The sequence below is a fragment of the Artibeus jamaicensis genome, unplaced genomic scaffold (assembly GCF_021234435.1).
Source record: "Artibeus jamaicensis isolate MK-2021 breed Jamaican fruit bat unplaced genomic scaffold, CSHL_Jam_final contig_233, whole genome shotgun sequence".
NCBI lineage: Eukaryota > Metazoa > Chordata > Mammalia > Chiroptera > Phyllostomidae > Artibeus > Artibeus jamaicensis.
This window is the reverse complement of record NW_026521486.1, coordinates 29,575,330-29,597,153: the sequence shown is the minus strand read 5'-3', so window position 1 is coordinate 29,597,153 and position 21,824 is coordinate 29,575,330. Positions and strand designations below refer to the sequence as shown.

Here is a 21,824-nt window from a genome sequence, read left to right as displayed (position 1 = left end):
AACGGCCAGGAACTGGTAAAAACACTAATATCCATGGAGAGGAGGTAGGATCCACCATTCCTGGTCCACATACATGAGGGAAGCAGAGCAGCTGCTCAAGTGGGTGCCAACAAATAAGGACCTCAGGGGTCCTCTCACCTGAGACACGTGGAGCAACCGTCTACATCCAGGATTCCCCCTGACTACATACATATGATTTCAACAAGCAGGTGAGTGTATGTGAAAGTCACATGATACTCTCCATAGAGAACCCTAAAGATGCTACAAAAAACCCTGCTAGAACTGATCATTGAATTCACTAAGCTAGCGGAACAAAAAGTTAATATACTGAAATTAGTTGTATTTATATGCACCAAAAATGAACTGTGAGAGAGGGAAACTAAGAAAACATTACCATTTTGCAGTTGCATCAAAATAAATAAAATACCTAGGAATAAGTCTCTTCAAGGTTATAAAAGACCTAAACTTAGAAAATTATGAAGCACTGAAGAAAAAACTTGAAGAAGTTACAAATAAGTGGAAACACTCACCGTGTTCATGAATAGGAAGACACATAAAGCCACCATCTGCATCCAGGATTCCACCTGTTTGACTACATACATGTGATTTCAATTGTCAGACAAGCATGAAAATGACATGATACTGTATATAGAGAAGCCTAAAGATTTTACCAAAAAAACTCGTAGACCTGATCTTGAATTCAGTAAAGTAGTAGGATACAAAGTAGATATCCAGAAATCAGCTGCATTTATATACATCAAAAATGACCTCTCAGAAAGGGAACCTAAGAAAATAATACCTTTTACAATTGCATCATAATAATAAAATACCTCGGAGTAAATTTAACCAAGGATACAAAATACCTCTATTGGAAATTATAAGACACTGAAGAAAGTAATCGAAGAAGATACAAGTAAGTTTTACCATGTGCACAAATAGGCAGAATTAACATCATTAAAATGTCCATACCACCCACAGAAATCTATAGATTCAATGCAATTCCTATCAAGACACCAATGATGTATTTCACAGAACTAGAACAAATATTTCAAAAAATTATATAGAACTGCAAAAGGCCCTGAATAGCAACAATGATCTTGAGAAGGAAGAACAAAGTTGGAGGAATCACACTACCTAATATCAAACTATACTTTAAGGTCACAGTAATGCAAACAACATGGCACGGGCATGAAAACAGCCATACAGACAATGGGACAGAATAGAGAGCCCAGAAAAAGCCCACACCTTTACAGTCAATATTGACAGAGGAAGCAAGCACATACAGTGGGCTAAAGAGAGTTTATTCAATAAATGGCGTTGGGAAACTGGACAGATACATGCAGAAAAATGAAACTACATCAACCACCTTGTCACACCACACACAAGAATAAATTCTAAATAGATTAAAGACTTAAATGTAAGATTCAAAACTATAAAAATCCTAGAAGACAAAATAGGCAGTAACATCTTGGAAATTGGTTGTAGCAATATTTGATCTGATCTGTCTCTCTAGGTAAAAGAACCAGACATAATTCAAATTTAAAAATCTATTGCAGATATAATTATGTCTTAAATTAATGAGATTTATTTATTTTCCTGTTTCTTAGAAAACACATGAAAAGTATTGCTTTTAACTAGGCACATGATTAAAACAAAGTGTGAACTTATGTTTGGTTTAAAAAATGCTTTAAATGAATGGTCCTATATTACTTTACATATTGAATTATGTACAAATGGCATTCCATTTAAGGAGAAAGAATTAAAAAGAGTGGAATCCTGATAGAGACTAACAGATTATAGAAGATTGATTCTGGTTTCTTTTTCTTGTGCCCTTAATATACTAGAGTATCTTTCACAACAAAAAATGTCCTGCTCATGATAGAGATGCCCAGAAGTGAAAAAACACAAGCAGTTAATGAATAATGCACATTTTCACAGCAGTGGTCAAATTATACTGTTTCCTAGTGAGTACCATTTTTCTTTATCGAGTGGGACGCTACAAAGTTGGATGTTAATTGCTCCCACGAATGTGGTTTTGCTCTTCACAATCAGCATTAAGACTTGTCCTTGGAGCTCTGTGACTTCATCATATACCACCTGAAAGGGAAGGAATGATGAAAATATAAATCAGATATGCTTACATGCACCATTTAAAATATTGTTTTTCATATAAATGTTTAGCTGCTAATATCTTGTATTTTGGAATGGATTGGTCAATGTTGGTAGAATCCTTCATTTCTAACTCTTATTCTAAAAAGCAAAAGATTCTGCTACAATAATGAGGTTTAGTGAAAGAATATTTTTATAAGAAGCTTAGAACACACTCTGATTTCATTAATAATTATCCATCCCACATTTAATAAGATGGCAAATCATGCTCTAGGAAGAAATTTAAGTACACTTCACCTTTTAACTGTCCTTGAATTTTTGGTGCAGCACTCAAACTTGAACACTATCTTTCTTTGGTGAAGGCTAGTGAGGAAAGCAGACCAGTTTCCATGACTTTCTTGTGCTATTTTAATGCAGTACAGCAATATTTGTTTCTCCATGTGAAGAAGTCACTCTGTGGTTAATTTATTTAAAATTGCTTTATTTTTAATTATGGAAATACATGCTCATTAATGAAAGTGTTGACAAAACAAAAAAGAACAAAAGGAGAAAGCAAATATTTATATTTGTACCATCGGGAGATAATTACAGAACATTCTCATGTGTCTTTTGTTGTCTATAAATAATCCCATTTTATGAATCTAAGTTGTAATTAAGCCGTATATACAGTTTTGTATCTTGCCCTTTTTCACTTACTAGTCATGTAACTATTTTTCTATGCACCACAATGTTCATAGCAGCACAATTTACAATAGCCAAGAGTTGGAAGCAACCTAGGTGCCCATCAGTAAATGAATGGATCCAAAAATTGTGGTACATATACACAATGGAATTCTATGCTGCAGAGAGAAAGAAGGAGCTACTACCCTTTGCAACAACATGGATGGAACTGGAAAGCATTATGCTGAGTGAAATAGGCCAGGTGCTGAAAGACAAATACCATATGATCTCACCTTTAACAGGAAGCTAAACAACAAAACAAACAAGTAAGCAGAAAAAAAAAACCCAAAAAAACAAAGACACTGAAATAGAGAACAAGGGGATAGTGACCAGAGGGGAGAAGGAAGGGAAGTTAAGGGGAAAAAGGGGGAGGGATTTGGAGGAACAAATAGGAAGGACACAGGGACGAGAACTAAGGGGGGAGGAAATGGGAGGGAGGTGGGGAGTAAGGGGCAGGGGAGGCTGGGATGGGAAAAATAGACAAAAAACTGTACTTGAAAAAATAACTAAATAAAATTAAAAAAAAAAGAAATATGTTTAACTGTGTTTTATAATATCCAGGAAGTAAGTTAAGTCACAGAGAGTATCCTGGCTGCCTGCTGCGGTAATGAGACTGAAAGCCCAGTACTCTCAAGAAGCTAGTTATGCATCATGAAGGGAGGGGGGAGCTGTGCGTATATCCAATGTGCTACTCAGGGAAACTCCTTAAACACATTTAGAAAAGCAGTTTCATACGCTGCTTCAAACTTACTTGCTTTGTATAACAAGCTACAAGATAGAAAAAAGCATTTCCTGTACATGCAAAAAAGCAGCAGAGAAAACAACTTAGGGGGAAATCATTGGAGTGACTGTGTGGCTTCCTCCATGTGTATGGATGTGGTTTCTGGTCCATGATACTGGGACTCACCTGTCATTTATGAGCCATTAATTTATTAATGAAATTCTGTCCAAAGTCTGTTAGCTGCTCTGAACAACAACTCACTGGTCCAGTAAATAATTCCATCAAGGATGTGAGATCCAATACAGAGTGTGTTAACCCCGCCTACCCTGCTTTTATGCAACAGCCCCTGGCTACTTCCTTTTTTAGAGTCTTATTCCCACTCAGGACAGGAGATTGTCTTTCCGGTTTCCTAGGGCTGCTCATTCAAGTAATCTCATTTCATCCACTGTGCTCCCTGGGGGTGATAAGGGAACTGAAGAGCTGCCTAAAAAAAATCTCAAAATCCTTCCACTGTAATTCATGCTTTTTATCGGCAGTGGACGCCCAGCATGGACTCTCTGAACCATTCTTTCCTCCTGGATTCTTACCTTTCTAGGACTTCAAAGTAAACTCCTTTTCCTTTCTGCCTAGTGGCCGTTTTGAACTGTCTAAATAGTTGCCATTTCCCTTGAACAACACTTTCAGCAGATAAATTCATCTCCTATTTTATAGAGAAATGGGCCAAGGGGTCTTCAAAGTGTTACTGTATGTGAAGTCAAACAGTGGAATAACTCTAAGCCTTAGGTCCTTGGGAGGTCTGGCTTAAGAACTTTGTGAATCATATTAATAGGCCTTAAAGATGTAACTTTAAAATAAATATATCCATTATTAATACTTACATGAATCTGTTGTCAATTATATGTTCTCTTATTTGCATAATGGTGATTATAATATTTATCTTTTAACATTGTGGGGCAGAATGAAGTGAGATAATGAATACAAGCCTTACCACAAAGCCTGGTATATATTAAACACTAATAAATTATAGCTGAATAAGATCCATTATACGCACACAAAAGAACAGTGTTTCTTGGAATTTTGGATTAGTTGAGACAACACTTTAAGATAGACTAGAATCTCCTAGGTATTTGGCAAATTGACGTTCTCAAGAAGTAACTTTATAAATAAGTTGCCTTCTTGGTTAAAATACAAACATTTGAACTCTAAAGTTTATATCACTTTATGGATTTTCTACCTTATGCTTCATTATGCATAATTTTTACAAAGTGGTTTGTTTTATAAGCATGCAATCATTGCACAGTGTAGATGACATATATCTGTTCATCTCTAACTGCACCCACAACATTATTTTAAAAATAGGCATTCTTTCTTACTGTGCAATGAATCATTAGTGGGTAATGCTAGAGAAGTACACAAATCATAATATTCTTTGAGACATTTTCACCAAATTCTGTCATCTGTGTTTGACCTTCATACCCAGGCCCAAACTGCACAGCTCTTCCAATTTCACTCTATGGAACTTTTCACCCACAGGTGTGAGCCGAGTCTTCACTGCCTTCTGACAAATGTTGGATTTGTGGGTTTGAAATTGTTGTATCAAGCAGAAAAACATTGTCTAAAGTAATTAATATCTATTGACATATATAGGCACTCATCGTGTCATATTTGGCACCAGGGTCTAGTAAATAGTTCTAAAGTGTATTTTATGATTGCAATGGGAGAATGATACTATGGGAACTGAGTGTGTCTAGTGCTGGTGGGGAGCAGAGGGAGGAGGTGGGGTAATGAAGGGGGGAGAGTTCAAAGCCATTGAGAAAGGAACTTTGCTCTGCAGAGAGGGAGGGATAATAGAGCCGAGTTTAAGCTGGATCTGTGTGGGCTTTGTAATCACTCACTTTGGAATCTGAAATCTGGTTGTGTGGCCCTGGTAGAACTGTTTGACCTCAGGGTCTCAGTGTCTGTTTAAAGCAGAATTTTTCTGTTTTGAATAGCAAATGAGCAGACCATGGTGATAATGGTAACTATAGTTTACTGAGTGTATCATATCCCTAGTGTTATGCTAGATATTTGTGCACATTCTGGCAAATATTTTAAGGTATGTAAAACACAGAAAGTTTATGTTCTATCCTTTCTCATTCCCCTTCTTGCTTTATAATAGGATAGTATCTAAGAGAGGAATCCAAAGCAAAAAATACATTGACTGTACTAAGATAATTTTATTATAAGATAGAATCTGTATTTCTTTTGAATCCTTTAAAAAAGTGATGGATTTTAACCAGATGCTGAAGGTAGTGGAGTGGAAAGAGCAGAGGTTTTGGAGCTAGAATCCTAGCTCTGCTTCTGAAAAGCTGCAGTGCCGTTCTTCCCACCAGCCCTGGCCCACCCAGCCTTGTCTACCACTGGGATTCATGTATGATGGGGGTTTTTTCAGGGAGACTATTGGTAAAGCTTAAGAGTGTCAAATAGACAAGGCTGGCTCTGTATGAAAGTTCCAGTATCTGAAGGGTGGATACTAAAGGGACACTTGGCAATGTCCCTGACCCAGCCTTTCTCAGGTCTGGGTTTTAGGGAGGGAGAAGTCCATGAATAAAAATGGAAAGAACTATTTTCATGAAGAACCTTGTAAGACATTGGTGGTGCAATGTAATAACCCCTTTGTGTTCCTCTAAGAGATTTATATGAAAAGAAGACCGAGGCCATCCTCTCCCACTTCCCAGGGCAGTGCACGGCTTTGGCAGCTGAGAAATCCCGGGCGTGGTGAGTGGCCCATGTAGGGGTCCTCCGGAGTCCAAGCAGGGGAGAAGTTCAGAACAAGGTAGATGCCATGTGCTAATTCACTGCGCTCCCTAGAAACATATACAGTGTTACTGAGGACGGGCAGAAATGGCTGAGAGGTCTGGCACAGAACTGAGGGCTTACATCACAGCTGAGGTCAAGATCAAGGAAAACCAGAGTTAAAACTGGTGGGCAGTACTTTTTTGCATTTCTCAATATAAATATTTTTGCTGTATTAATAGAGAAATGGAGCATTTGGGGGAAAATAAAAATATTATAACCCTTTTTTCCCTCATGGCTTTCTAAATTGAATCAGTTTTCCTGCCAAACTTGCTTATATGATGATCATTACTATCAAAATAGTTACTTATCTGCACATTAATTCACATTTCCAAAAATTTGGACTGTGGGTAAGTCGGAGTCTGCTGTACAGAATACACTCTTGAAAACTATTTTACATGTGCTCAAATAGAAACAGGGTGTATTTATGCTGTAAGCATGGACCGAAGGAGAGATCACTGCAGTGATTTTTAGTCAGTGCGCCACGCACGTGGGCAGGCCCAACATTATTACAAGCCCTCGGAAAAGTTACAGACATAACAAGCACATAATCTCCATGCATGCAAATTTACTACTACTTTTAAAATCACATAAAGCTTGAGATAATTAAAACACAAGTTTATTTAAACTCTCCTGAATTGTTAACGACTTTTGGTCACGATGTGCTGAACCACTCACTGAGTCCGAGAAGGTTGTTGATATTGGAGAAGGGGGTCTTACACTCAGAAAGTATAGAAACTCATGATATTGTTGGGAGTTGTACATCTCAGCTGCCGACATGATGACAAATAATAAAATGTCAAACCACTTTTCCTTACCTCATTGAAGAAGTATTAACCTCCCCCCCTCTCTATATATACATATATACATGAATATACTTACACACACATACATGGTTATGGTTTCATGTTCTGTACACAAACACAAAGTATCACTTGTAAAACTACCCCAAATATTCAATTTCACAAGTCTTTATAGAAGTAACTAGATTTTAAAGATGCCAAGAAGTATAAGACATTTGCTTGTCCCCAAAATGTTTATAACACACTATCAGAAAAAAATGTGTATGACTAAGGAATAAGTAGAAGATGCTAAGTGTGGTATAAGAGTCCAGGAGGAGAGAGTGGTTCGTGATGTCCGCGAGGGAAGTGAGCCGCACAGTCAGCAGTGAAGAACAGAGAGGCTGAATGCTGCCTGTGCTTCGTCACTGATATCTTTGGGACCATTCAGAAGATGGCAAGCTGTCTGATGTGACTTGAGAATATGGCTAAGTATGGGACAATAAATGGGCTTGAACTCTCAATTATTGACAAAGGTGCAAAAAATATTCAATGAAGAATTGCCTTCCCAACAAAGGATGCTAGAATTGGGAATTCATAAACTAAAAAGCAAACCCTAACCCAAACCTCATACTTTATTTTAAAAGTTAACTCAAAGTGAATAATAAATAACTCAAATACTTAATGTAAAATTTAAACTATAAAATATTAAGAAAATATATAGGAGAAAATCTGTAGGACTTAGTGCTAGGTGAGGAGTTCTTAGGCTTGATACCAAATGCACAATCTATAAAAAGAAAATTGATAAATTGTACCTTCATCAAAATGAAAACTTTTACTCTGTGAAAAGCCCTGAGAAAAAGATGAAAAAACCAGCTAGAGAATGGGGGAAAATATTTGCAAACCAAATATCTGGTGAAGGATTAGTATCTGGAATATATAAAGAACTGTCAAAACTTAACAGTAAAGTGCAAACTATCCAATGAAAAACGAGCAAAGACTTTTCAGTAAAGAGGGTATACGAATGGTAAATACGCACATGAAAAGAGGCATGACATCATTTATTATTATGTAAATAAAAATTAAAACAGCAAGATATCACTCTATGCCTATTAAACATAAATAAAAAACAGTGGTAACACCAGATGCTAGCAAAAATGAAGTTTTACTGGATCACTCACACACTGCTGGTGGGAGTGTAACTGGTACAGAGAAAGAGTATGGTAGCTTCTTACAAAACTAAATATGCCATTACTATGTACCCCAGTAATTACACTCTCGAACTCTTATCCTAGAGCAATTACAGCTTAGGCTCACACAAAAACCTATACATTAATATTTACACGGCTTTGTTTGCAATAATCCCAAACCAGAGATAACCCAGATGTGCTCTAATGTGTGAACAGTAAAAAAGCTGTCCATGACTAGTACTCAGCAGTGAAAAGGAATAAATTGTTAATAGATGCAGCTACTTGGATGCATCTCTAGGAAATTAGAGTAAGCAAAAAAAAAATCCAATCTCAAAATCTTCCAAACTGAATGATTCGATTTATGTAATATAAGACAAAAACATAGAGGTGGAGAACAGATTAGTGGTTGCCAGTAGCTCGCAAGGTTGTGTTGGAAGGAGGGACGTGTCTCTGGCTATAATACAGTATAACATATTATAACATACCATGCATATATGTTATATATGGTGTGACATATTAGCACCAGAAATTTTTGTGATGGAACTGTTTTGCATCTTGACTGTGCTGGTGTCCTCAAAAATCTATACATGTGATGAAAATGCATAGACCTAAACACACACATACACTTAAATACATGCATACACACATATACAAGAGCACATGTGAAACTGGTTAAATCTAAATAAGGTTAGTACTGCATTAACATCAACTTCCTGGTTGTGATACTGAACTGTGGTCATGAAAGATGTTACCATTTGGGGGAAAGTGGTTGAAGGGTATTTGAATTCTTTCTGTATTTTTTCTTCCAACTACATGTGAATCTATAATTATCCCCAAACATTTTTTAAAGCCATGTTCCAAGAAACAAATTAAGAAAATTAACGAGACAAGTTTTAAAGGCTATGAATGTCATGTTTAGGGTTCTGACATTGTAGAGTAGTCAGTGAGAGACTTAAAAAAATTGAACAGGAGACTGATCAATATAACTGGGTTTTGAAAGACATTTTAGGTTGAAATATAAAAGATTTAATCAAAAACCCAAAGGCAGGAGTCAGTTAGAAGGCCACCATGGTAGCCAGAGTCACAAGAACCTCAAACAAAGAAAGGTAACGGAACCACGAGGAGGTGATAGATTTAAGAGGCAGGAAGTCACATAAGTAGAACCCATCAAACGTGAGTATCTGGGCATGTGATTGAAACACTGGGAGATAGCATTAGAAGTTATCATCTGAGATGGTTAACAGAGGAGGAAAGCCAGGTTTAAAAGTACCTAGGAGGCATCCCAATGAGGTCTTCAGTGATGAGGCAGAAGTGCGGTCAAAAGGTTAGGAGAGAAGCCAGGGCTTGAGGAAGAGATTCAAATGCAAACTAAATATAGGCGATAAGTGAACACAAGATAATCTGAGAGAATAAATATCAAGAAGAGATAAGGGTAAACAGATGGCAGAACTACAATAAACAACACTATTTTAGGACAAAGAATGAAGATAAAAAATGAGGAAGTGGTTAGAGAGGATAGAAAAGAATTAAGAAAAGGTTGGACTCAAGAAACAAAGGGAGTTGGCAAGAAAAAAGGCAAAGTCAACAGTGTTGCAGAGTAACTTCAGGAGAGCAGAGCCTGAGGGCTCATGGGATTCAGCGATTGTCTGTAGGTGCCACTTGAATAAAGCGCCATGAACTAAAGTCAGAATTCACACTGCAAAGGATTGAAAGGGTGAAGAGGAAGTGATCAAGTGAGTGCAGGAAATGTTAATTCTGGAAAAGTTTGGAGATGACAAGGAGGGAAAGAAAAATGGGATGCTTTGGAAACATCGAGTTGAGAAGGTTTTATTATTATTTTTTTAAGATTTCTGAGTCAAGGGTTCAATGGATGAGACAGCCTTAAGAAGAGCTAGTTGTCAACTGAGCAAGGTACAGAGAGACAGGAAAGAAGGAATTGAGAATAAATGTAGGATTTGCCTCAGAAGTAGGGGTTTACATATTCAAATTGTATAATACAGATGAAATGGCTGTATCTCATATAAATTAACTGTAATTTAATTTGTATTTTGTACTTTTTTTTAGGTTTTTCAAATGTGATTTTACAAAATGTGTTTTTCTATACAGGTTAGACTATGATAAGACTGTTAGGCAAGGAAAACCAGGTAAAGGAAAGTAAAATTAGAGAAAATAAGATGAAGTCAGATGGTAATATTAGTACATGAAGTAAATGCTATATGGTCTTAGGCTCTTACTGGAGGGTAGCCACAGTTGGTTCATGAACACTTTGAAGGCAGTATCTGTATTTTCCAGTTCCCATAGCATCTAGAATAGTGATCGGCACCCAGTGGCTATTTTTGGGGAATGTCTACTGTTTATGGAAAAATGTTGCCAATTACTGCACATTTTCCATATTTGGTTGTTAGGCTGAAAAATGTAAGAAAAATACAAAACGACTGAACAAGAGATGAATCACACTTACAATTTCATTGTATGTGGGGTCGGTACATTTTGAAACAGATTTTGTTTTCCTCCTACGGACCTCACTGGGATGTGGTAAAAGATAAAACTCAGCATGTGCACTGGGCATGGAGCCGTCTGGGAGATGCTGCAAAGGAAAAGGATCATAAATATGAATGCATGTTGCTACCAAAGAAAACAAATATGGAGCTACTAAACATCTACACCAAAGGCAGGATCAAGATTTATTACCATCGCTCTGATTATCGGAAAATAAGAAAACAATAAAAAAGAAATACATCATTGTGTAGAAATAATTCAAGTGCAGTTAAATAGAATAAAATTGTTATGTAAGGGAACGATATTTGAAAGTCCATTAAGTTAATTTATTTTTTTACAGTCAAAACTAAAATTGCATTTTTGACAGAAATGCTCAAGAGCTGAATACAAGCCACAGGCAGAAACAATAATTAATTGACTCTGGATAGTGTACCACTTAAAAAACACTTAAGTTTACATGTAAAATAAGGTGTACCATTCAATGATATGCATATGTATACTATATAATATTACATTTTAAGTCAAAATTTAATTAAAAATGACTTTACACAGTACCTGAATAGTCATAAGGCTTCAAGATACAGAGTTAACACTCTGAGCAATGAGAAGTTTCCTGAGTCACAGAGCTTTCTTATTTACAGTGGACTGAAGTCAAGCAACAATGCTACTTTCTTCCAAAACTCTGGCTAATATTTTTACTTTGCTCAGAAGACAGTATGAAGTCCTGTAAACTTTACTCTGTTGCTTATACTAACTTTGGGTTATATATCTTCTAGATTTTCTGTTAAAATATTTATCATTTTCTATATTTTAAAAATAGTTCTATGTGTGTTATCTTCCTTATGAGATTAGAAATTCTTTCCCATGCCTCCCTCCCCCACATCTCCTTCCGCCTTTGCCCCTTTGGTTACTGGGTACCCTACTACCCCTCCCCCGCACTCAGTTCCTTTCTCCTCAAATTCCAATGTTTCTAAATCTCCAGTTAAAAATTTAAAATCCCTATTCGAAACTGGGCTTTCCTTTATCTTATTCTTTTCTTTCATAGCCATGTCTTTCTTTTACAGCACTTTTTTTCTTTCTTTTTCTGTCGACATCCTGTCTCTAACAAGGTATTTGGTAGAGAGTGGCCACTAAATCTATGCTGAAATGAACATACCAATGTTCCCATGAAGAAGTGCTTCATGGGAACTTTTGCGTGGAGGCAGGGAGCAGGATCCATATTAGCACGTCCTTCCCACAGAGGAAACAATGTGTCATACAGATGTGGGAATAATTTTTTTTAGGTTTAAAAAGACATGACTTTTTTAAAAGATTTGAAATGAAGGCCTTAGGATATCCTTTGCATTCACTGGTAGAGAGACTTCTTCTGCTATTGAGGAATGAAATATTAGGGATTCTTGGCTTTTGTTATTATTTTAGATTATAAAACTTAAAATGCGTGTATGTATATCAGTAAGTCTTTGTTCACAATGTTGGTTTGTAAATGGTATTGCTTTAGGCCTAGACATATATTAAAAATACCAATTTTCTACCATTTTTTTTTCTCTGGATTGCACACAGAATGGTTTTCAGTGCCACTTTTGTTCTTTTGGTCAGTGAATGATAGCATGTTGAGAACATGGTTTACTTAACAAAACAAAGAAAAATAAAAGTAAACAGTAACATGTTGGTATAAAAATAAAGCCCAATATAAACTGTTTAGAAATTAAATAAAACCATCTCATATTGTAGGATATACTAGAAACCCTTCAGTATTTTTCCAGGAGTATATGAGGAAGACATTTTTTCATACATAGTAACAATAATAGCTACTGCATAGTGAGTGTATACTTAGTGTAAAACACTCTCTTTAAATAATCCTTGAGCCAGTGTTATTGTTTTTACTTTATTGAAAAGATTTCTCTGTAAGACCTCTATGCTCTTAACCACTGCCTCATACTGACTCTGCAAAGACTGCTGAAGGAAACTGTCAGACTCAGATGAAGAACACCTCTAGGTCAAATTTTATCAGGAATGTGATCAAATACTGGTTTAAAAACATCAGACACTTTGGAAACTTCTACAAATTAATTCAAAACTTAATTATATTTAACAGGTTATTATATTTTTGATGAATAATTTATGAGAATTTTATATCAAGTTTTTTTATACTTAAATGTTTCCAATCATAGTATAATATAAGCTTTGGAAGAAATCAACCGATGATGATTAAAATACGATAGGGCTATAAAAACCTGAGGTCTATGCCAAAAACAAAACAACACAATAAAAAAGCATTTTCCTCTTCTATATGCCTGTCAATTTCAAACTCAAACTAGTCATCACGAAGAGGGTTTAAAAAAATTAAAATGTCAATATAGGATAAAAGTACAGATGTGTAATTAAAGTGCTTGTGATATGTGGTTTGTTGTGTGCTTTAGTTAAAGGAATCCAATCTTTCTGTATGTGTTATTTAACATACAGTGGAATGATTTCAGGTCCTCGTGAATTAATTTAGGATGTCTTCTGCTTCATTTCACACAGTGTAAGTATTTAATAAAATTCTTGTCCTCTTTAGCTGATTTCTAATAATTAAAAAACTCAATTTAAAAATCAAACTACCATGTGTCTAACACTTTGGATGGTCTGTGAGGGGACATGGAAAAGTAATTGAGATAGTTTCTGCCTTCAAAGAGCTAATGAACTCATTTTCATGGTCATCTTGACATATGTAAATCAACGTGATGTAGTTAACAACTAGACGTACACCAGTATAGCAGACAGAATTCCTTTTCTGACTCAATACATATACATTGAGTTGCTTCTAAAAATTCAGAATTCTAATTAGAGCTCCAGACTTTGTTACTGACTATCTTGTGAAATTTGGCAAGTTTTTCCATTTCTCAGTCTTAATAACATGCAAGAAGTAAAGCTTTAAACCTCATTTATTTTTTTACAATCTATTCAAGAAGCAATCTGAAAAGTTGTTTATGGGTTAGCTGGTAATTAAACTTTTCTTTTTCACAATTTCACAGAACAGCTTTAAATGATTTCAAATCTACTAACTCATTTTCTATCCCCAAGTGCTGAAAAAACTGTATAAGTAAGAGAGATAGACTATGTTTTGTTAGTCATTAGGAATTGCATAGACAAAGATGATATAATGAAAGATTAGATTGATGTTATCCTTGATATTAGGGAAGGAAGATGGATTGCAGCAAGAAGCAGAAATTAGTAATTCAGAGGTAAAACATATGTTTTATGTACCTCAAATATTTGCCTTGGTCTTTTCCTTCTAAATAGTGTTATCATGATTTAAATAAAGATACAGAAATATGATGTACAGGTTTCAATAACCTGAGTTTGATGGCTAATAGGCTGGATCAGATCATTAAGACTGAGTTATAAGGAACTGGGTTGATCAACTGTATCTAATAAGGTTAAAACAATAGTTAGAACTGAAACAATAAAATTCATAGAAGTAAAAAATATACAATGCCAATATACAATGCCAAATATACGATGACTGAACCTATTGTGATCTGAGTGGGAATCAAGCCAGTGACCTTTTGCTTTGCAGAATGATTCTCAACCAACTGAGCCGCACTGGTCAGGGTTTGGAAAAATTTATACATGATTATGTCTGTGTGCCAGAGATTGCTATAGAGTGTGGCTATCTATCTATCTATCTATCTATCTATCTATCTATCTGCATCTGTACATAAAAAACTTTAATGTAAAGAGAAAAAAGGTTAAAAATAAAAGAAAGAGGTATACCATGTTAACATTAATCAAAGGAAAACTGGCTTATATATATCTGACAAAGTATATTTAAGAGCAAAAATACTGCCATGAATTAAAAAGTTCATTTTATAATAATAAAAAGGTCAATTGATGAAGATGACATAATAATCTGAAATGTTCATGCAATATTATACACATTCACAGTTATAGCTGAAGATCTTAACATCCCTATCTTAATAATTTGTAGAACTAGCATACAGTGAACCAGCAACATATAAAAGATTTGAACAACTTAATCAACCAACGTGACTTAATTGACCTTCATAGAGCACTCCATTCAACAAAAATTGAAACTACAGGATGAACCAAGATGATAAAAATTTCAAAAGTAAAGATAAAGCAGTGAATATTAAATGAGAAAGCAGGGAAGGCTCCCCATAAGCAAGAGTGACCCGGAGGCTTCAGAGAGGATGAAAGGTTTAAGCTGAGCTTGAAGATTGAGTTGCAAGTAGAAGGTAAATAGAAGGTAAGTAGAAGTATGATATAGTCAGCTAGAATGACGTGTGTTTGATCAACAATGGATGAGTCATCTAGAACCTAACACAATTTTTTGAGGAGGGAGATGCAAAGGCAGGTTATAGCTGGATTTTATGGTACCTTAACTATTAAACTAACAAACTGGAAATTCATAGAGACTCTTATAATTTATTACTGATGATGAAAATGGAATTTAGGATGTCTTATGCAGGATGAAATAGAGGAAGTAGAATATAAGGAAAAGAATATCATAACAGCCAATCAAAATAATCAATGGATGAATTAATAGAGAATATAAATTAGGATTTTGACAATAAAAAATTCATAGGAAGATAAAAAGAGAAATGATAAAATGAGTCAAAATGTAAAATAATGGCCTTTGGCTAAGATCAAGTGTAGGAAATAATTATAGAAAAGTTTTTATCAGTGGTTGTTGAGGATAGTGCAACAATTTTTTGAAATAAGTGGTTTAGAGTTAGCTTTAGTGGAAAGTGAAGAATTATAATTTAGAACTGTTGAGTTTGAAATGATACAAAATGATATCAGAATGTAAATGCTCATCAGGGAGGTGGAAGTATGTAAGTTAAGTTCAAAAAATTTTGAATAGTAGAGATATAAATGTAGGGGTAATTCATATAACTTTTGAAGTTCAAGATTGAATGGATTTTATAGGAAATTAGTCTGAAAAATTAATGCCCTGAATACTGGAAAAATCTTCACATTTAAGGCTAAGGGTAAAGCCAACATTTATTTAGTCACTACGTACATTATCTAGTTTAAATTTGTAAGAGCTAAGGAAGCCTCAGAAAGAATAATGTCAAAGAGATTTAGGGAGCACAGATGCTGAAATTTTATGAAGATCTAGAGAATAGAAAAGTTCAAGAAGGAATGATGTTTGTTCTTGGAAGAAGATCAATTATCATGATTATATCAATAACCATAGGTTTATAGAGCAATTTAAAATTTGTTTCATTAAGAAATAATTGGTCATTGTGGAGAGACAAGGTTTCCTTGGTAAAAAACAAACAAATTTTTGTTTGATATAATATGATATAGTCAGCTAGAATGATGTGTGTTTGGTCAACAATGGATGAGTCATCTAGACTCTAATACAATTTTTTGAGGAGGGAGATCAAAGGCAGGTTATAGCTGGATCGTATGGTACCTTAACTATTAAACTAACAAACTGGGAAAACAAACAAGCAAACCATAAAAGACAACAAAATATTCACATCCGGCCTGCGTGTCCTTCACCACAACACTACTTTGCATCTTATTCTTTCAAATGAAAGATCAATGTCATAATGGGCCAAGTTTGGGAGGAAAATTTTTTAATTCATAGAATATATGCCAAATACAATTGATGGCATAACCGTTATTGGCCTTGAAAACGGCCTTTTATTAATAAGTTAATATTTATTAAGATTGAAGTGCATCTGGAATGGAACAATGACAATTTTATTTTTACAAAGCTAGATTTTTTAAAATTGAAAATCAGGATGGAGAATTTAGCCAAGTTAGTTTTATAAGGAAACACAGGACATTGTTACTTAAATATGCCAGCACTTACATATTGCCAGCATTTCTGTGTTACTCTTTTATATTCATGAAATCTAAGTGCTGTCTCTGTTCCACCCCAACAGGAGCCCCCATTCACATGGTGCTAAGTACAGAACTCACAGTGCCTAGAGGGTACCATTTATGGGGTGAATAGCAATTTGGTAACTATTTCTTGAAGAATGGTTTATGGACAACTTGCATCAGAGAGCTTTCTGGAATGCTAATATTTGGGAGCAGGAGAGAGGAAAACAAGCCTGGAAAGAAAAGAGTAGAGGAATTCCTGAGACCAGAAGATGCCCACAAACTGCACATGTAGACATCCCAGCCCACACTTTCCGTATCAAAATTGCTGCAAGTTGTTTTAAAAAGAAGAAACTATATTTTAAAAATAAGATAAAAAACGGTGGCACATTTACACAATGGAATACTATGCAGCCGAAAGAAGGAGCTCCTACCTTTTGTGACAGCGTGAATGCAACCAGAGTATGTTATGCTAAATGAAATAAGCCATTTGGCCAAAGACAAATACCATATGATCTCACCTATAAGAGGAATCTAATGAACAAAATAAACTAATGAACAAAATGAACCACAGGCAAGGAGACGTGGAACAGACTGAAAGTGACCAGAGGAGAGGAAGGAAGGGCTATAATGGTGGGAAGGGGCTAGACAAAAACACATGTGGGAATGACCCACGGACATGGACAACAGTGTGGGAATTGACTGTGGGAGCAGGTAGTTGGGTGGATGGAAGAGGCCAAAGGGGGGTAAGTTGGGACAAATGTAATAGAATAACAACAAAAATGATTTAATAAAAAAATCATTAATTGCTAAAAAAAACAGGGACCAACCCCAGGCTACACATACACATTAAAATTTTAACATATTTTCTAAGTAAAAAATGAAATGTAATAACATTTTAATATGTGTGTGTTTAGCCTGAGGTGGTTGTTGTGTTTGACCCTATTTCTCTCTCTCTCCTATTAACTTTATACAGTAACTATTTTCTCCCATTTTGTGTCTTATGAAAAGATTAAACAGCACCCAATTCAAGGTGTTTTCTTTTTTCCCTCAGATTACTTGTTTTTCATTTGAAATAACTTACTCTTCTATTGCAGTGCAAGAGTGTGAGCCTTTTCTAGAAGAGAGTCTGGTGTCCTCATTAAATACTTTGGGAACCTACTGAGATGCTCATGTTCTGGAACAGGTAGAAGAAAACAGAGTACAGGTAACAACACAGACCAGGGGAATCCATGAAACCGGGAGAGACATTGCTCACTTTGGAATGCACAGAGAGATGCCCAGAGAGTGTGCGTGCAGGTTGGTGGAAGAGATCATTTTAAGGTGGGCTACCGGGAAAATACTGGAGAGACTTCAAAAAGTATTTCAAATCTAAATAATTTTATATGTTGTTATATAAACTAAAACATTATTTAAAAAATAATATTAGACCAAGCTTCTAAATAACTGCATTACTTTGTTGGTCTCTGTTCACTAGAATAAATCATATTTTTGCATCTTTGAAAGGAAAAACATTTTGGTGATTTTGTTTTAGCTTGTCATCTCACAGGAGGGAAGTAATTCTTCCCTAAGCTTCTAAGATTTAATATAAGATAAGCAATTCTTTTCATCAAACTTCATATTAAATATAACAAAACCGCAGGCATAATAACTCATTTTAATATTAAAATCAAATCAAATACAACTCTTTAGTCTGATTACTTAGGCATGTGAAAATAGTAAAAGCTCAAAAAATAACAAAGCTTGAAATGAGCAAAGAAAATATGTTGCAAGTTTATAGATAGGCTTTTTGTCATTTTAACGTGTTATAATGTTATCTTTGTCTTCAGGTAAGCAGAATGAATAGCTGTGAAAAAAGCAAGCCATGAGAGCTTTGTTGTGATGATTTTTGGAAGGTGAGGAAGATCTTGGTTCTTAGTTGTTCACGTCAGAAATAATTTGACATTCTTTCTTTTAGCTTAGTATTCACTGAGCTCCTGCTCTGTGCTTGGCTCTGTTTTAGCCCCTGAGGTTATAGCAGCAATAGAGGGCAGTGGAGAAAATAAATTAAGAAAAGGGTTTTGAATCAAGTAGCAGCGAAGAGGGGGTGGTTTTTCAGTTTCACCTGTGAGAGTGAGTGACGACCTCATAGAGAAGGTGACAGTAAAGCACAGTTATTCAGGGCATGTGAGACCGAGCCATGGAGAATTTGAGTCATGGGCCTGAAAGAGCATTCCAGATAAACTGAGTGGGAGGTGCCATTGTCCAGGGGGAAAATATGCTTGCAATATTTCAGGAATGGCAAAGAAGTCACTCAACATGAAGTGGGGTGATGGAAAGAATCCGTAGTAGGAAGTGAGAGTGGAGAGGTCAAGGGGGCCAGCCTGGTAGTGCCCCCCAGATCATTACTAAAAGGTACATTTCCTCTCGTTGTGTGTGATATGAGACTTCTTCCCCAAAACAATACGAAGAGAGAAATGACAGGATCTGATTGTTTTTTTTTTCTGAAAGGAATATTCCGGTTGCTAGCTTAGGAAGAGATAATAAAGAAGTGAGGGCAGACACAGGGAGACCTGTTAGGGAGGCTACAGGAGTAACTGGGTTGAGAGATGCTGCTGCTTGAACCAATGGTGGAAGCAGTGGGTGTGAAAAGTGGTGAAATCTGGATTTATTTTGGATGCAGAGCTCGTGAGATCTGCTGATAAACTGAATGTAGTTTGTGACAGAAGTCAAAATGACTTGGGGGATTTTAACCTGAATACTGGTACTGTGAAGGTGCTCTTTCCTGAGATAAGAAAGACTGCAAAAGAAGCAGGTTTAGAAGGGCAATAGTAAATTTTATTAGGTGTATGTTAAGTTTGTGACATGTGCAGAGTTGCTGAATAATCAGTTGTACATACAACTCCAGATTTTAGGGAAATATTGAAGCTGGAGTTATAAATACAGAAAAGAAAGACATGTAAATGTTATTTAAAGCAACGAGGCTGAAGATAGGAAAGAGAGGAATGAATATCAGGGTAAGATAAGAGAGTGGGGAGGAGAGAGGCACAAGCATGTGGCGTGAGCATTCGGATTGCAGGAAGTACTGCTTCGTTATTTATTGTCTTCAGAGGGCGTTGGCAATGTAGAGGCTCTAGTGGCCCTAAGTGGTTATTTCCTTTCAGTGGAATTCATCTGATCATTTGCCATTTACTTATATTTGGTCTAAATCTCAAACTCCTGCTCACTCACTCCCCTCCCTTCGAGCCTGCGTCACATTTGTTTTGAATGTCCTTATTGGTAGAGCAGCTTCATCTGAGTGTAAAATGCATTCTCGAAAACTTTCAAAGGTAATTTGGGGATTCATCTGGTGAATAAAATGGGTGACCAAGTTGGTTAATATTGCTTTTGATCAAGTATGAGGGAAGGCTACTCAGTGACATCACCAAGTTTGCTGTGGTTTTCTTGCCGGATCTAAAAGCAAAGCCAACAGGCATGTTCTAAAATGTTTTGAGTAGTGACAATGCTACTGAAATAACAATTTATTTTCCAAGAGGACTATTTCAATTAATATACCACATACATATATGAGTTTATCTAACTTGACACGTTTTAATATTCTATTTTTATAATATACATTTATATAGCTACTTAAGTTAATCTTCCTTTCCCAGCCAAAGAATTTCTATTTTATTTTATTATTTTATTTTATTTTATTATATATAGTTTTGAGGTTAGACATGTTTATATTGATCATGCTATTACAGTTGTCCCAATTTTTCCCTCTTTGTCCCCCTCACCCAGCATCCTGCACTCCCTCCAGCAATTCCCCCTCTTTTGTTCATGTCTGTGGGTCATGTGTATAATTTCTTTGGCAACTCCATTTCCTATACTTGCTCTTAACAACCCTCTGACTATTACATTACTACCAATTTGTATTTCTTAATCCCTTTACCTTTTCCCCCATTCCTCCAGACCCCCCTCCACACTGGCTACCATTCCACTGTTCTCCATATCTATCATTGTTTCTCCTCTGTTTGTTTGCTTAGTTTGTTTTTTAGATTTAATTGTTAATAGTTATGCATTTATTTCCATTTTATTGTTCATAGTTTTGATTTGCTTTTGTTCCTTAAATGAGTCCCTTTAATATTTCATATAATAATGTTTTTGGTGATGATGAACTCCTTTAACTTTACTTTGGGAAGCACTTTATCTGTCCTTCCATTCTAAATAACAGCTTTGTTGGATAGAGTAATCTTGATTGTAGGTCCTTGCTTTTCATCACTTTGAAAACTTCTTTCCAATCCCTTCTAGTCTGCAAGGTTTCTTTTGAGAAGTCAGCTGACAGTCTTAGGGAAACTCCTTTGTAGGTAATTATCAGCTTTTCTCTTGTCCTCTTTGGGTCCAACTTGTTCGGGACTCTCTGAGCTCTGGCACTATATTTCCTTCACCAAATTAGGGAAGTTTTCTTCTATTATTTTTTCGAGTAGGTTTCCAATTTCTTGCTGTTTTGCTTCTCCTTCTGGCACCCCTATGATGTGAATGTTGGAATGTTTGAAGTTGTACGAGAGGGAAGTTATTCTGGATATTTTGGATTCTTTTTTTCTTTTTGCTGTACCCATTAGAGATGTCTTTTTTTTTCTTATGTTCCAAAATATTGATTTAATTTTTGGCTTCATCCACTGTTGATTCCTTGTAAATTATCCTTTATTTCAGTTACCATATCCTTCATTTCTGCCTGGGTCTTTTTTATGTCATCAAAGTACCCACTGAGTTCTTTGAGCTTCCTTATAACCAGTGTTTTGAACTCCGCATCTGATAGATTCCTTATCTTCATTTTCTTTAGTTCTTTTTCTGAAGTTTTGCTCTATTCTTTCATATGGGCCATATTTTTTGTCTCCTCATTTTGGCAGCCTCCATGCGTTTGTTTCTATGTATTAGGTAGAGATGCTTTGACTCTGTGTCTTGGTAGCATGGCCTAATACAGTAGGTGTCGTCTAGGATCCAGTGGCACAACCTCACTTATCTCCCAAGCTATGTGCTTGAGGTGCTCCCTCTGTGTGGACTGAGTATACCCTCGTCATGGAGATGAGTCTTTATTGCCGTCAGCAGGTCAATGGGAGGGATTTACCCAGTCCAGACAGCTGACAGGACTGGCTGTGATCCCTGGTC

At 35.8% G+C, this 21,824-nt stretch overlaps 1 protein-coding gene across 1 annotated transcript in view; it reads right to left on the bottom strand.

The window, feature by feature from the left end:
- Window positions 1-1,081: 1,081 nt before the first annotated feature.
- Window positions 1,082-21,824, bottom strand: part of PIK3C2G (phosphatidylinositol-4-phosphate 3-kinase catalytic subunit type 2 gamma) — a 278,883-nt gene continuing 258,140 nt past the window's right edge. The window contains exons 35-36 of the mRNA XM_037136665.2: window positions 10,816-10,941; window positions 1,082-2,097 (exon numbers count right to left, since the gene is read on the bottom strand). Coding sequence (XP_036992560.2) covers window positions 1,945-2,097; window positions 10,816-10,941 — 279 coding nt within the window. The 3' untranslated portion in view covers window positions 1,082-1,944. The remainder of the gene's footprint in view (window positions 2,098-10,815; window positions 10,942-21,824) is intronic.